General features: G+C 49.0%; 1 protein-coding gene across 1 annotated transcript; it reads right to left on the reverse strand.

Annotated features, from left to right (window-relative positions):
- Positions 1–98: 98 nt before the first annotated feature.
- TNFRSF1A (TNF receptor superfamily member 1A) lies at positions 99–14,068 on the reverse strand. Its single transcript, XM_081310563.1, has 10 exons — positions 13,716–14,068; positions 5,726–5,879; positions 5,389–5,517; positions 4,970–5,119; positions 4,663–4,741; positions 2,013–2,086; positions 1,790–1,903; positions 1,433–1,461; positions 1,011–1,248; positions 99–928 (listed from the first exon to the last, which is right to left on the reverse strand). Exons 1-10 carry the CDS (start codon positions 13,752–13,754, stop codon positions 621–623), a joined length of 1,314 nt encoding a protein of 437 aa, XP_081166689.1. The 5' UTR covers positions 13,755–14,068; the 3' UTR covers positions 99–620.
- Positions 14,069–16,579: the final 2,511 nt, after the last annotated feature.

A 16,579-nucleotide genomic window follows, 5' to 3' on the forward strand; every position in this document is an offset into this window, starting at 1 on the left:
GGCAGTGGACTGATGGCCCTAGTCAGGACCATTGCACCGCTCAGATTTGTGGTCTCTGCCCCAGCCTCTCACACTGAATGACCACTCCTCCAGGCACAGAGGTTTAATTTCCCAGTTTTAGTGTATTTACAAAAGTCCACAGCTCCAGCTGGAAGTCCCATTGTTCTGTGCTTGCCCCTGCTTTGGGACAATTCAGCTTACTCTGTGCTTGCCCGGACAGGGGGCAAATGATGCCAAGTTTCCATTAGTGTGATATAATTGATTCAAAGATTGCTTATCTATTGTGAAAAAGGGCCCAGGACCAACCAGGAGCCCCTAGGCAGTCTTGCTGGGTCCCCCACACCCAAAACAGGCATGAGGCACGGTGCACCTATCCCAGAAACCACTCTTTGGGCTCTGGAAACTCTCAGCCAAGCTGAGAAAAGCTGTATACACGGAGCGGGTAGCACCGAGTAAGTGACTCCGGCTGCCGGCTGCCGGCTCTCGCCTTTCCCTCCAAGGCCCTTTCTCTCCAGAAAACGAGGTCCAGGGGGCATGTCGCAAGATCATCCCTGCAGGAAGCGCGAGTTGGAAGCAGCGGTCACAAGGACAGTGTTCTTCCCTGAGGCGGGGGCGTGGCCTCATCGGAGGAGGCTGGGTGTGAGCGAGAAGGAGGAGGAGCTACGCAGCGCCTCCTCTATGTCCTCCAGACAGCCGAGCAGGTCCATGTCGCGGAGCACTTGGCCCAGCAGGTCCATAGTGGCCTTGTGTCGTGGTGTGCGCTGCCGCCAAGCAGCCAGCATGCTGTAGTGCGCCTCGCGCAGGCAACGCCCGTTCTGCAGCTCCAGCCTCTCGATCTCGTGCTCACCCAGTCCCAGACGCCGCACCAACTCCTTCCAGCGCGACGGGGGCACTCCATCCACCACTGCATACAGCGTCGCAGGGTCGGCTACAGAAGATAAAGACAATGAACCTCCACTGGCGGCCCTTCCCTGGCATCCTCCACCTAGCCTTGCTCCCTCCAAACTCACCATCAGGGCGATGCATGCGGGCGGTGTCCTCCCACTTCTGAACCTGGGTGACGAAGGGCGTGGAGGTGACGGGCATGGTGAGGATGGGGTCAGCCCCTTGGTGGGTTGGGGTCACCTCCCTCAGAGGTGACACAGCCCTGAAGTTGGACCAATCAGTGGGGCAGGAGGGTTGGGTGGGGCTGAGGAAGGGACTGGAGCCTGAGTCTTGGTGCTTGGTAGGAATTCCTTCAAGCTCCCCCTGAAAGAGAGAAGGCACAGCATTAATGAAAGAGAAGAGAAAAGAACTCAAACTTCTTTATTCTGGAGGGTCTGGGGATAAATGGGATTTCTACTAGAGCCCATATGGCGAAAGATATTTGGGTATTCCAAAATTATGAGGAATAGTCAGGGAAGTTTGGGGTAGGTCCCAGGTTTCATCTCACCTCTTTTATAGGAGTTGATTTTCCACAAACTGAGAAGAGAGAGAGATAGAGAGAGAGAGAGAGAGAGAGAGAGAGAGAGAAACCATCATAAATTTCACTTCCTCTCTCAGCCCTGGCAACCAGCACTGGGACTGGCCATGGGGACTTGTGGTGACACGCCTCAGGGCCTATGTGGCCCTGGGGACTAGAGAACTACTGATGCCACGTTACCTCCCACCAGCCATCCAGGACCACCTCCAGTTTGGAGTCCTCAGCAGCAAACTAAAAGGACACTTCCTCTCATATCCCTCCATCTTACCCATCTAATCTCCTACATCTCCACCAAACACTCTTTCCCTTCCCAAAGGCACTACTCACCAATGGAGTAGAGTTTGGACTTCCACCGCGGGTAGCGGCACATTAAACCAATGAGGAGTAAAGAAAAAAGACAAAGACCAAAGAGGATCACCAGGGGCAACAGCACTGTAGTACCTGAAGACAAAGCAGATCACAGTAAATGGGGAGGGGAGGGGGAACAGCCAGGGATGCATGGGGTGGCAGGAGGCCAGGTGAACATGGGCACAATATGGCTTCTCCTTACCTGAGTCCAGAGGGCTCTGAACATTTTCAGGTAAGGGTGGACACGACTTCATGCAGTCTGGGGTATTCTTACATCTAAAAGAAGAGACAGCACTGGTGAAAAGAGACTCTACAGCAAGAGGAACACAAAGAATGTTGGAAATGCTTTGCTTTACAAATATTTTTTGCTATCTCTTAATATAATGGAATTTAACCTATCTTGAGAAGTGATGCAAAAGAATGAAACAGTTAATCACAGAACTATTTAATTTTAGATTTAGAAGGGATCTTGAAAAAGCTATGTTGAGAAAGTTAAAAGCATTCAAGGTTACAAGACCAGGGTATAGTTCAATGATAGAACATTTGCACCAGGCCCTAGGTTCCATCTCCATCATTGGAAAAAAAATAAAATAAAATTCAAGGTAGTTAAGGTCAGGATATAAATTCCAGCCCATTCATTAAGTATCACTGTGAAATAAGCAAGTCATTTCACCTCTAAGCTTCAGTGTTCTCACCAGTACAATAGGGCTAATTAGCCTGACATAATCAGTACTTGATAAATGGTAATTATTAATGAGTTTATTAATACAATATTAATATAATATTGTTTATTAATACATTGTTGGTAGGATTGTGGCAGAGAGAGGTGCTATGGTTTGGATCTGGAATGTCCCCCCAATGTGTTGAAGGCTGGGTCCTAGTCTGAGGCACTACTGGGAGGTGGTGGAACCTCTAGGAGGTGGGGCCTAGTGGGAGGAAGTTAGGTCACTGCAGATGTGCTCTTGGATTAAAACGGGCCCACAGCCCCTCTCCCCTGCCCCCAGTTTCTTTCTTTCTCTGTTTTTCCAACCTCCATGAGGTAAGCAGCTTTGGTCTACCACATACTCCAGCCATGATGTTCTGCCTTATCACAGGACCAGAAATAGTAGAGCCAAATGACCATCGACTAAAACCTCTGAAACTCTGAGCCAAAATAAAGTTTTCCTCCTTATCAGTTGATTGCCTCAGGTAGTATGTCACAGGGATGGAATGCAGACAACACAAGAGGTCTAAAGCACTTTTTCTCAAATAACATTGCCAGTGATAGTACCTGGCTTTGAGTGTGGGGGTGACAAACATGCACATGAAAGGAAGGTCGTCACTTTGCTGCACCCCACACAGATGCCCCTACATCTCACTAAGGGCAGCCAGAATCCTCTATAGAAGCAGCACATTTTCACATGTGGAGTGATAACTACATTGGGGAAGCTAGAAGGAGCTTGAGAACATGAGTTCTTAGTAGAAATCTGACAGCAGGGAAAGGCACTTTGGCCCACCTCACAAGCTCATGGTGAAAACCATGTGGGATGAAGGTAAAAACTCTCAAGAAGAATAATGCTTGGTTGAAAAAAAGAAAATAAATAGTTTTGTGTCACTTTTGTAAGTGTGTGTATGTATGTGTGTATGTTACTGGGGACAGAAACCAGGGCCTCCCAAATGCTAGGCAAGTGCTCTATCACTGATCTACACCCTCAGCCCCACTATCCTTACTTTAAAGGTAAGAAAAATAAGGCTCAGAGATGTTAATAACTTGCCCAAGGTTGTACAGCTTCCAAGTGGCTATGCTGGGATTTAGGCCCAGGTCAGTTCAACTCTGAGAGCTCTCAAAATTTCTTCTTAGCAAGCAAGTGTGCAAGAACAACCTCTGAGTCAGGCATGGTGCCAAGTCACTGTAATCCCAGTGACTTGGGAGGCAGAGGCAGAAGGATTGCAAGTTCAAAGTCAGCCTCAGCAAGTTTTAAGGCAGGCCCAGGCAACTTATCGAGACTCTGTCTCAAAATAAAAAATAAAAAAGGCTGGGAATGTACCTCAATAGTAAAGCACTCCTGGGTACTGAGAAAAGAAAGAAAGAAAAGAACAGCATCTATGGATCCAGGAGTGAGAAGGCCTTATCAAGAGGACTGGGGCAGAAATACCATATCATAGCAAACCTAAGATGCCATCAATAATAAGAGATACCATTCTTGATATACCACACACACAGCACATGCTCAAAAGCTGCCAATTAAATCATGATACATCATCTATTGTTATAAGGCACAGTCTGATTTCAGAAATGTGAAAGTAGATGATGTCCTAGAATCAATGAACAACAATACACCCTGTTGCTCAAGTGTTTGAAAACCTGAATTGGAAGGACTGCAAGTCCTGGGGGAATGAGCTTCTATCCAAAGACTTTTGTGTGTGTGTGTGTGTGTGTGTGTGTGTGTGTGTGCGCGCGCGCACTCGCGCGCACTGGGGATTGAACCCTTCGGGAGCTTAACCACTGAGCCCCATCTCCAGCCCTTCTTTTACATTTTATTTAGATACAGGGTCTTGCTGAGTTGCTTAGGGCCCTGCTAAATTGCTGAGGCTGTCTTTGAAATTGTGATCCTTCTGCCTCAGCCTCCAGAGCTGCTGGGATTACAGGAGTACACAACTGAGCCTGGCTCAAAGACTTCTTAAGATTTGAGGAACATTTTTTGGGGAAGAGGGAAGGTCGTCTGGTATCTTGATGAAGTGTCTCCCACTTGTCTGGCCAATAGGAGAATGTTCATTCTGAGTGTTTCCCTTGCTCTGCTAGGGCCTCTCAACCACAGTCACCCCACTCATCTCAGCCCTGCATCCAACACCTGCTGCTGGCAGATACTCACTCACTACAGGAGACACACTCATTTTCTTTTGGAAAGAACCCTGCATGGCAGTTGCACACGGTGTTCTGGCTCTCCTGGCCTGTGAAGAGAAGGCACAGCTACAGAAGGTGCACCCTGCACCCTGGGGACCAGAAGACAAAAGTGGGGTAGGGTGGGATGGACATGGCCCTCAGACCCATGACCACTGGAGTAGGAAGAGGCACACTCCTCGTGGGGTGCAGCAAGGTGACGACCTTCCTTCTGGGAGATAGGCTGACCCCAGGGCAGGGAGACAGCTTGGTCTTGGGATCAGGCAGGCCACACTCACAGGGGATATTCACGGTTCCGTTGAGGCAGAGGCTGCAGTTCATGCAGCGAAAACGTTTTCCACTAAAATATTGGCGGAACTGGTTTTTCTTGCAGCCACACACAGTGTCCTGGTTCACTGTGCAAGGAGAAAGCTCCACCTGGGATAGTTCTGGTGAGGGAGGAAGATGGGGCTTGAGTTCTGCATCCCTTTGCCATATTTACTCGACTTCTCCTTTCCCTGTGTCCCTTCACCCCCACCACCACGTGCACCTGTCTCTGTAACATACATCCACACCACGCATACAGCCCACACGAGCACACTCATCCTGCCCACACCCCCCAGCATCGATGCACATACCTCACAGGACACTCAAGTCCCCCCAAGAGTCTGGACCATACACACTCCCATTAGAGCCCTCAACCTCTCCTGAGACTCACCTTTCCGACACATGGAGCAGCTGAGGCACTGTCTGAGGTGGTTCTCTGAAGCAGTAAAGGTGCCATTCTCACACTCCCTGCAGTCCGTGTCCAGCCCTGGGCCTGGACAGTCATTGTACAAGTAGGTTCCTACAAATGGGGTGTCAGGGTTAGGCTGAGCTCAGAGCTCACAGAAGGAAGTCTCTAGGAGAAGAAAGAGGGAGAAAATTCCAGCCCAATAGAGGCAGTAAAGTTAGAGGAATCAGGGTGGGACCTAAGTTCTCGAACATCTGTAACAAGCAAAGGAAGACTCAAGGCCCCACAACTGAGGGGACTCACTGTTACCACTTTCTCCTACCTTTGTGGCACTTGGTACAGCAGATGGAATGATTTTGAGGGTGGTTGTATTTCCCCTGAGGACATAGACTATCCCTCTTCTCTCGGTCCATAAGAGGAGCGACCAGTCCAATGACCCCTGAGGGGTGTATCCCCACCAACACGTTCAGAAGCACCTGAGGAAGAATCAGAGAGAGGGGACACCATCAGGAGAGGGAGGGGCGGGCGGACTAGGGGCAGCAAATCTAAAACCTCTGTGGCTCAAGTCCTTCCTCAAGGAACTGTTCGCCCCTTGGACAGGGGATGCAGAGCAATCTAGCGCTTAATTGTTCTCTAGCTGTCCTGTGTGCTAAGTTTTGCTCCTTCAAATCAAGCAAGCCCCAGGCCCAGGCTATATCTTATCCTGATTCACAGTTCCCCACCACAGCCACAGGGCAGATGTTCAAGGAATGTTTAGTGTTGTCGTTGTTTGCAGTGTTGGAGTTGGAACCCAGGTCTACCCATGTGCTAAGCACACATGCTACACCTCCAGCCCAGGAGATGTTTTTTGGATTGGGAACGGGCAGATCACTTCCACTATGGCCCTTTTTTTCCAACTAGCCACCCTAAAGATTGATGTGACATTTCTCCATCTGTGTCTGGCAGGGTTCTCAGTGTATTCACTTTGTAAACATTTACAGAAGTAAACAGTTAGGATCTGTAAACTTTCCTGGATTGTTATACCACTACAAAGTATTTTGGATAAGCTGAGCATGGTGGGAGATGCCTGTAATTCCAGAAATGTGAGAGTCCGAGTCAGGAAGATCACAAATTCAAAGCCAGCCCGGGGAACTTAACAAAACCCTGCCTCAAACTGAAACATTAAAAGAGGGCTGGGGATGTAGCTTAGTGATTAAGTGCCCCTGGGTTCAATCCCCAGTACCACAAAAATAAATAAATTATAAAAAGTATTTTGGGAAAATCAGATGGGGATGAAGGTGAATGACATTCCTACAGGTACCATCCCTAGGGAGTAGACAGAAGCAAAAGAAGGACATTTTTTTTCCTATAAGCTAAGCAAGCACTACACCCCCAGCCAAGCATTTCTTTATACATTTGCATCAAACCTTACTCAGGACCCTGCCTGCATACTTCATGCCGCATCACCTTCCACAGCTAAATTTACAAGCACACACACTAAGCTGGTGAGGACAAATGGGGAGGGGAGTCAAAGTGAAACTTCAGGGGTAAAGGATAGGGTAGGCGGTGAGAAACTTTAGGTGGGAGCAGGAGTGGGCAAAGGCATGCAGGTCACAAGTAACTAGAGCTGTCCAGAAGCTGGAGATCAGGCTCAACTGACTGGTCAGGAGGGTGTGCCTGAGATCAGCAGGGTATCTGGAAGGCAGACTTCAGAGCTGCGTAGGTTTGGGCCAGGCCCACAGCAGCTAAATTGCTTTCCTGGTTCTGGTTTCAGTATGGAGAAAGCAAAGCCAGGAGTCGTATTTAGCTCCACTCAGACTGCTCTTTAATCTGTCCTGGCTTCATTTTTTGTTCTCTCTGAGCCTTGATTCTTCTCCTTTCCCCCTGATACGAGCCATTTTTTGTAACAATTTAGGATGTCCTCAAAAGTTTGTTAAACACTGGGATAAGCCTGGCATGATGGCACATGATGTAATGCCTGTAATTCCAGTTTCTCAGGAAGCTCAGGCAGCAGGAGCACAAGTTTGAGACCAGCCTGGGCAATTGAGTGAGACCCTGAGCAAGTTAGCAAGACCCTGTCTCAAAATAAAATTTTAAAAGGGTGGATTATGTAGCTCAGTGATAGTATTTCTCTGGTTCAAACCCTGGCACACAAACACACACACACACACACATACACACACACACACACACACACACACACACACACACACAAGAGCAGCCCCACTGGGGAGAATCAGACTAATTGGATCACAGAAACCCAGGAGAAGGCCTGGCAGGCCACAGCCGCCCAGCCTTGACAGCTCCCTGCAGGCCCTGAGGTCCTAACAGCTCCAAGCAGGCAGGCAAGTTGCACCCTGTCATCTGCCAGGAGCCACTGCTGCCAGCGGCTGTGCAGGTCCTCAGCCACAAACATGGGAAGCCATACACAGAAACAGTAGCAACCCCTGTAGGCAGGCGTGTGCCCACACACTCAGAGGGCAGGGGCTCCTAGGGCAACAGGAAGGGTTGGTTATGGGAAGAACTTCCCAATCCTGAAATGTGTGGTTCCTTTCCCCGAAGAAGAACATGGAGTACCTAAGGTCACTGACACTTTGAATCCCATCCAAGGGGCTTGGAGCAAAGCCAACGGGCAGAGGCAGTCAGGAAGAGGCACTGAGGGGCTCCAGTTCCAGGATAGCCTTGAAGAGAGCTTTTCAGGGACCTCTGGCCAGTGAGGAATGGGCCTCCTAGAGGCAAGTAAGGAGAGAGGCTTTCTCAGGCCAGCACACGTGTCCCTCCCTATCCAGAACTTTGGGGGTTAAGTCAGATCCGGGAAGGGGAAATCTTTTCCCAGCAGCTCCGCCCCAGTGACTCAGTCCAGAGGGAGGGGATGGAGGGGAGAGGAGAAGGAACTATCAACTTCAGCTTCCCCAGCTCCTCAAGGGTCATGAGTCAGCAAAAGGCAGGGCCAGCCAGCAAGAAGGATGCCATCTCATCCCTTCCTCCAGTGGGCCCATCTCTCCCTCCCACTCTACTCAGCACCCCTTTTCACCCCCTGTTCTCCTTAAAAGAGACAGGCAATGAACCCCTGTCCACTTGGCCCACAGATTTCAGGGAAATGCCTCCCTCTCCCGGTCCATCCCAAAGGGAAGTCTCCCTCGACCCTTGGCTTCCGCCCATCAGGTCAATAGCTGCCCCTCCCAGAGGGCCACTCAGTTCCTTCCCTCCCTCCGCATCCTTCCTTTAGACTAGGCCCCACCCTGTTTCTTCTCCCAGTTCAACAAGTTCGAGGACAGATAAACCCTTCCCTGGACTCTTGCACCAACCTCCTGACACCCCTTAGTTCCAATAGGAAGCCACCCAAGGCTGCCCTCCCACTCTGGGTTCACCACATTCCCACAGCCTGCCTTGTTCTGGCTAGTTGTGTTGGGTTTGGGAACCTCCCTGAAGTCCCCGGACAATCCCTAGAAAATAGGGCCAGTTCTGAGGCTCCATAGCTCCTTCCCAAGCCCAGTGACTGCACAGGAAAAACTGCAGAGCCATAAAAACTCATTTCCAGGAATGAGAGAGCAAGCAAAAGAGATGTGAGAAGGAACCAGCTCTATTGCTCAAGCCTCTCACTGCTCACAGCATGCTCCAGGCCAGCCCTTTCTGACACTGAGGTGCCAGGGCCCTCAGGCTCCCCACCAGTGGGCACCATTTGTTGGCACCAGCTGGCCCAGTGAGCCCAATCCATAGCACTTGCCTTAAGTGGCAAAACTATAGAACCAGGAGGTGAGCTCTGAGGGCCCAACCCCAGTCTGACTGCCTCTACTTGGAGCAGAGGAAGGGCAGGAAGCTGGGGGTTCCTGTGGAGAGAGACTTGAGGGGGTGACCCAGCACCTCTTCATCTTCCCCCACAACTTCCGTCTGGGGAGACTTTAAAGTGTGACTTCCGGTGCTGGTCCCAGGGCTGCAGAGTAGAGCGGAGAAGTAGAGATGGACCCTGTGGTCTAACCCTGACCCAGCCACCTCTCAGGGACCCACTTTGCTCTGCCATTTCCCCACAACAATGTGTTCATTAAATTAAAATGTGTTTGTTCATTTAATGTCAAGATCTTGGAAGAGCTCATGATATTGTCTCCTCCAAGGACCCTGTTGAAATCCCACCCCCACCATGAAGCCCTCTATTGATAATGACACATGTTTTCCTCACCCAAGTTCATTAGCCACTCATCCCCCAGCAACCTTGAATAACACGAACTGACCATACCTACTTTGGTCTCTTGTCATACAAAGGTTATTTAAGATGAATAGATATGATCTTCCCAAACAGACCACAAGCCCCATGAAATGAGAGATCAGAGAGTATCTTGGTCAGAACCCTATCTTCCCCTCACAGGAATCCTCTCAGTATCAGGCCCACAGAACTAGAGGGACAGATTAACATGGATTGATCAGTCTGTCTTCCATTCTAGTTGAAACTAACGATGACTTCAAGAGGGAAGTGGGGAGACAGCACTCCCCACACTGAAGTACATTTATAACCTGGGGAGAGTTTTCAGACTCAGCATTCCCAACACACACAGGCACACACATGCACATGCCTCTACTGAAGATTTTGAGAACCCGCTGTTAAGACCACACTTTCACTTGGCTAGTCCCCAACCCTTAATATGCCCCAAACTTAATTCATTCATCTCTCACCTAGAGTCACACCACAAAATTCTTGGTGCCAATGCCAAGACATTCGCCCAGCCCTCTCCTCACAGCCCCTGTCCCTAACCCTGCTGCTGTCCTATCAGTTCATTTGCCGGTCCTTCCTCTGTGATTTTTCTTTCTTCTCCATGTTCCTCGATGGCCTCACATCTGGATTATTAATGATTGTAAAGGTCTTTCTCTTTCCTGTTCCAATCTTTCCTATGCTGCTCAGAATGCCCTGAACTCCTGGCTCAAGTGATTCTTTGTCTTTGCCTCCCAGGGAGCTGGGACTGCAGCCACCTTGTCAGGCTTCCCACATACTTTCTTATCTGTGTTCAGGCTTCAACTTGTTCCACAAGTGTGAGAATCTTCTCCATCTCCAGGGCCTGCTGGAAACATCATTTTCATTCCTTCCCTGAATGCACATGTCAGGGATATCTAGGCACTTTTATTCTGAACATAGTCTAGGCACAGAATGGGCCCCTGAAGAACAGTTAATGAATGAAACTCTCCACCTGGATCCATATTCAAGGTTCTTTTTCACACATACCCACTCACTCCAATATTTCCACTCTCATTTTCTACTGTTCCTCACATGGACGTTCCAGGCCAGCTAGTAGATATTTAGCTCCTGTCCCCACCACCTCTCAACAAAATCCCATCTCTCCATTCCTCTACATTTCCCTAAACCAGTCTCCCAATTCCTCTGCCTTCCTCCCTTTTAGCTGCCAGACAGTGACTTAGACATCAGCTCCAAATCCACTTTTCTTTCCTTCCCTCATTTCATCCAACCAATCTCTTGTTCCTTAATTGATTCAACAGTTAAGGGACAATCTTTGTGCCAGGCCCCATGTGGATGATGGGGATGCTGAGATGGATAATCATCCTCTTAAGAACTCTCAATGAGTTGAAGACAGTCCACTGTAAGCCCTAGGATGGGAAGAGCGCTCCAGCCCACAGCTTAGCAGAGACACCTGAATCAGCTGGGGAAACTCCTGGTTTCCTGGAGCTGAGATTCACTAAGCAAGAAAAAGCAGCTGGAGCTGGGTACAGTGGCGCGTGCCTGTAATCCCAGCAGCTCAGGAAGCTGAGGCAGGAGGATCACAAGTTCAAAGCCAGCCTCAGCAACTTAGCAAGGCTCTGAGCAACTCAGCAAGACCCTGTCTTTTCTTTTTCTTTTTTTTTATTTTTATGTGGTACTGAGGATCAAACCCAGTGCCTCACACATGTGAGGCAAGCACTTTACCAATGAGCTACAGTCCCAGCCCTAAGACCCTGTCTTTTAATGAAATATGAAAAAGGATTGGGGATGTGGCTCAATGGTAAACTACCCCTGGGCTAAATCTTTGGTACAAAAAAAAGAAGGAAGGAAGGAAGGAAGGAAGGAAGGAAGGAAGGAAGGAAGGAAGGAAGGAAGGAGAAAGAAAGAAAGAAAGAAAGAAAGAAAGAAAGAAAGAAAGAAAGAAAGAAAGAAAGAAAAGAAAGGAAAGGAAAAGAAAAGAAAAAGAAAAAGAAAAAGAAAAAAAGAAAGGCAGCTGGACTCCAATGGGTCTTTTCCTCGGGGTACCGGGGATTGACCTCAAGGGTACTCAACCACTAAGCCACATCCCCAACCCTATTATAGGAGCCTGGCTCCTCCAGTGTGTTCTGAAGTCATTTTTACTTTTTTTGCTATCTTGGCCCCTAGACTGCAAACTCTTTGAGAATAGCAAACTCCTACTTGCTTTGCCACACTCTTCCCGTATTCATTGTTCCCTATTCCCACCAACACCTCCCACTCACACATACACCATATACTCTGTGCTCTGTACTGTGTGCTCTGTACTGTTAGTTGAATGTTGCTCACCTGAAAAGCCCATGGACAGCCCTCTACAGACCTTGCCTGTCTCCTGTTGCCCCCTCAGCTCCAGGCAAGGTTTCCATCCCTAATGGTCACATCCCCACCAGGGCTGCAGCAGTCTGGTACCAGGCACTCTCCCCGTACCCCATGCTGAGGATTAAACTCACAAATGCTAGACAAGTGCTCTGCTACTAAGCTATATTCCTAGCCCAGGCATTTACCCATATTCAGACTACCTTTACTTTCTGTTTTCCAAACACAAGTAGCCACTGAATAATTACTACTAAAACCACTAATGACAATAATGTACAAGCTAAAGATTTATTGAGTGCTTTCTGTTATCCCTACTAGACCATAAACTTGAGAGTAGGAATTTCATACACCACTGAAATCCCAGCACCTGAAACAGTGTCTTTCACAGAGTAGGCACTTAATAAATTGAAAATACACGTAACATATATCCATCTATTTAATCTTAAAAATAACACTACAAGGTCATCATGATTATGTCCATTTTAAAGATAAAGAACTTAAAGCATTAGTGGTCAATAACCGGCTTAGGTTCACAAGCTGTGGCTTGAATCCAGGTGATCGACCACCACAGAGAGAACAGAATTAAGAGGACAGGGCAGCTGGATGGTGCAGGGAGAGTAGCCAATGGAAGGACAGTCTTAAGATGGGAAGAAAAGGTAGGACTGGGGAAACAGGAAGATGGAGAAATGAGAAGAGACATAACAGAGACAGGTGCCGCTTGAAGTCTAGAAATGTGAGACTAGATCAGAGAACACAGGTGGAGGGAGGGATGAAAGGTGCTCACAGCAGGGCTCAGGAGAGTGACAGAAAAGGAAGGCATGGTGGGGAAAAGACAGGGAACAGTAGGGACCCGGAGAAAATGCCCACAAAGGTAGGAAAGTCCACCTCACTAAGCAGGGAAGCTGGGGGCTCCAGGTATCTGAGCAAGATGATTCCAGGACACAGGTGAAGATCAAGGATACATTAAAACAAGGCTGAGGCCAGAGAAAGGGACATTTTCCAGCGACGAAAACAACTTGCTACCAACTTCCCCAAACTGAACAGAGGATTTAGAAACCAAATCATTGTTGTTTAGGTCTATGGGGAGGGGGTTGGAAGGAGTCTGGGAGCTGAGGCTGAGGGAGAAGGGCAGAGTATGCCCTCAGGTGGGAAACCTGGGCCTCCCAGGGCCCAAGACAGCTATCCACTGGTTGCCTTGTCCCTACCCAGTATCTCACTCCACTCTCCAATACCCCCCACTACACAGCATCCCAAACCCACCCCACCAACCCATCATCTGCTTCCCAGGTTCAGATTCCCCATTTCACAAGCCATTCAACTCCTGCCCTCTAACAGGTTGCTCAGCTGAATTCCACAGGTGGCCTTACCACCCAACACACTCCTGAGCTATCCAGCTGCCCAGAGGGACTAAATTCCGAATCATCTGGACTCCAAGAGGATCCACCTCCTTCTTTCATTCCTTTCTTCCCCCCTACCAAATCCGCCCCACCCCTGACCTTCCACCAACCCCCAAATTCCCAGACACCCCCTGGCCCAATCCAACTTCCTGGGCTGTCAGAGCTTCCTTTCACTCTCTCCCTTTCAAACTCGTCCCTCCCTGCCCCCTACTGCCCCTGCCTCAGTGCAGCCCCTTCTCCTAAAGAAGGGTGAATGGGGAAACCCAAACGGTCAGCGCCTGAGGTCAGGCCAAGCCGGCCTGAGACTGGCACCAAGGACAGGCCGAGGCTGGAAAGTCTGCCCCCTCCTGCCAGGAGGCGCCTACCCCCCAGCCCACTCTTCCCTTTGACCCTGGTCTCACCAGTGGCAGCAGCAGGCCAGGTACGACGGGGAGGCCCATGTCGGGCCGGCTGTGGGCTTCACTCCCCCATTGGGGCTCGGGGCGGCGGCGGCGGCGGCGGTGGTGGTGGCGCCAGCGGCACGACAGCGACCGGAGTCGCACGGGTCTGACCAGGAGGTCCCCCGCGCCGTCTGGGCCTTGGGGTGAGGGTGGGGGTTGAGCGTTGAAACTTGGGGCAGGATATCACAACCCGGGACCAGGGACCTCGAACCCGGGAGGCCAGAAATGGAGCCTGAATCTAAAGAACTTACAGGAGAAAATTAAAGCCGAGAGGAGAGAGAGGTGGGAGGGGAAGGGAGAGTGGCGGGCGGTGTTGCAACAGGGACAGGAAGAGCCCGGGGAGGAGGCGGGGGTGGAGGGTGCTGGGGGCCAAGGTTCTTTAACGCTTTGTAGCCCAGTCAGAGGCACCAGAGCCCCAGATCCCGCGGCCTGGCACCCTCAGCGCACCCATCCACCCACTCGCAACCAAACCCCAAGGTGCACTGACACCACCCCCTCCCCGGCCGCCCCCAGCCCTGGCCTTTCTCAGCTACGAATGGGAAGACCTATGATTTTGGAGTCAGATTGTCAAAATGACTAAGTTCCAGTTCAGAATCCACTACTTTTTAGCTAGGTGATTTTAAACACATGATCTAACCTCTCTGAGCCTGTTTTTCGATTTGCCAGGCCAGGTCAGCCTATCTCCCACGGTTGCTGTACGGATTCACTGAAACAATACACAAACGTCTGACTGTGGGAAGTACTCAGTGTTTCTTAGTGGCCCTCCCCTTTACTCTGGAGTTCCCACTGGCATTCTACTCCCCCTCTCTGGTGGGAGTTTGCCCATCCATCCAAACCAATACTCAAAGTCAATTCTCATCTTAGTTTTCTGCCCTAATTGGGACCTTAACCCTTGGCCCCCACCCTCTGGCTCTTAACCAGTTTCCACCTGACAGGTGCCCCCCGCTGTTGATCCCAGCTCTGCCACCAACTGTGGGACATCAGGCAACCCTGCTCCTGAGCTTTGACTGGTTCCTCTTATTAAAGGGGGTAAAGTGTCTGCCCACCTACCAGGGGAAATGAGGCCATGAAGATCAATGTGACCGTATTTGTGAAGATGCTTTGGATATTTGGGTATCTCCGGGAGATATCAAAAGTCCATTTCCAACATCCTTTTCCCAAATATTTTGTCACATCCATCAGAACTGACCCTAGAAACAGAATTTATGGCAACCCCCTGACTCTCTAGATGAGAAGAGTGAGGGCCAGAGATACATAGCATTTAGAGGCAGAGAACCCCCAATTCTTAGTTTGCAAACAAAGGGCCCCCTTTGTCTATGAGAGACACAGTGCTACTTTTCCCAATGTCCCCTGGGGGTTTATTTTTGTTTGTCCTTTGGGGTCTTTTTTTTTTCTTCCTTTCTTGTTTGTTTTGTTGTCAGGGTCCCTCTCAGTCCCTATATCCTGTCATCCTCTGTTAATGTAAAATACTATCCCAGTTTAGGCAGGGCTTCTCCCAAGCAAATTCTATACCCTGAGTACAATATTGACTCAAATGCCCACGGAATACAATGTCTTCCCCCATAGGCTAAGTCTTTCAGGTGCTGAGGCTGTAGAAAACACAGGGGGACCAGAAAGTGCTGTCCTGGGGCTTTATGATGTAAAGCAGAGCTCCCTGCCTCTTCTCCCCTTGATCCACCAGCTGACCTTCCAGCCCCAAGCCCTCCTGCCTTAGCTTTTCCTGCCTCTGGTTTTCTTGCCTCTGCCATCCTAACTCTAAAGGCAGGGCATCTGTAAATGGGAATGGAGGGTTTAGGTGTCCCCACTGGTGGTGGGACTGACTTTACCCTGTCCTCCAGCTTCTGGAGAACTAGTAGGTTGAAAGTGGACTCACAGAGGAAGGGGTTCACCATCAACATACAAAAAGTCCAGGTACAGTAGGAGTGAGGCCCAAGCAGAGCTTTGGAAGAAAACAAGTTCATTAGAATGTAGTGCAAGGTACATGATCAGTGTAACTCCACATCATGTACAACCACAAGAATGGAAGAATGTGCATGTATGAATAATATGTCAAAACACATTGTGCTGTCATGTGTGATTAAAAAGAACAAATAAAAAAAGAAAAGAATGTAGTGCAAGGGTCAGACTGGCCACTTTCCATTGTGAAGAAACCAGGAGAGCCTCAGGCTCCTCATCTAAAATGAATGGGAGGCTTGGGGATGTAGCCTAGTGGAGAGCCTGCCTAGCATGTGCAAAGCCCTGGTCTGGAGCCCCAGCACTGGGGGAAAAAGTTAAATAAATGAGAAACTCACTAATACCTCTCACAGAGTTGATTTTATGATTAAATGCATATAAAGTGTTTAGCAATTGTTTGCCATACATTAAGCATTTTATAAGTGGTGGCAATATTAATAGTTCATATTAAAATTAATAACAACATCAATGTCCCATTTTTAATATTACAAAGACTCTCAATAGTCTGTGCAAAGTGCCAAAGCCATTAACACAAAGCTTGGCACAAAAGGTGAATTTCTTTCATGATTTAGGATAATTGTTGCTTTACTCATTAAGTTTAAACCCTTGGCACATGTGATACTGAATTATTCAATAAAATTCTATTAAAAAGAAGAAGAAAAGATGGTGAGCAATGGGTGGATCTAGGGATATGAAAAGTTAGCTAGTTTAATGGAGGAGGTGAAAGTGAGACTGTGATCCTTCAGGGGTAGAAACAATAATGGTGGGTGAAGTGGGAAAGAAATGAAAAAACAGAACGGGGGATGACAGAGTCAGAGTCAGGTTTATTGAGACAAAGGAGGAAGAAAAGAAAGAGCTTCAGATAGCAGAGA

This window comes from Spermophilus citellus (assembly GCF_964194105.1).
Source record: "Spermophilus citellus genome assembly, chromosome: 10".
NCBI classification, from domain to species: domain Eukaryota; kingdom Metazoa; phylum Chordata; class Mammalia; order Rodentia; family Sciuridae; genus Spermophilus; species Spermophilus citellus.

Bases quoted from the DNA above. Each gene is read 5' to 3' on its own strand.
- TNFRSF1A (XM_081310563.1), bottom strand. From the start codon at position 13,754: ATGGGCCTCCCCGTCGTACCTGGCCTGCTGCTGCCACTG. The intron at 4,742-4,969 runs GTGAGTGTGGCC...TTCTCTTCACAG, and splicing joins CGGAACCGTGAATATCCCCT to GCCAGGAGAGCCAGAACACC. The intron at 1,249-1,432 runs GTGAGATGAAAC...TCTCTCTTTCAG, and splicing joins AATCAACTCCTATAAAAGAG to GGGGAGCTTGAAGGAATTCC.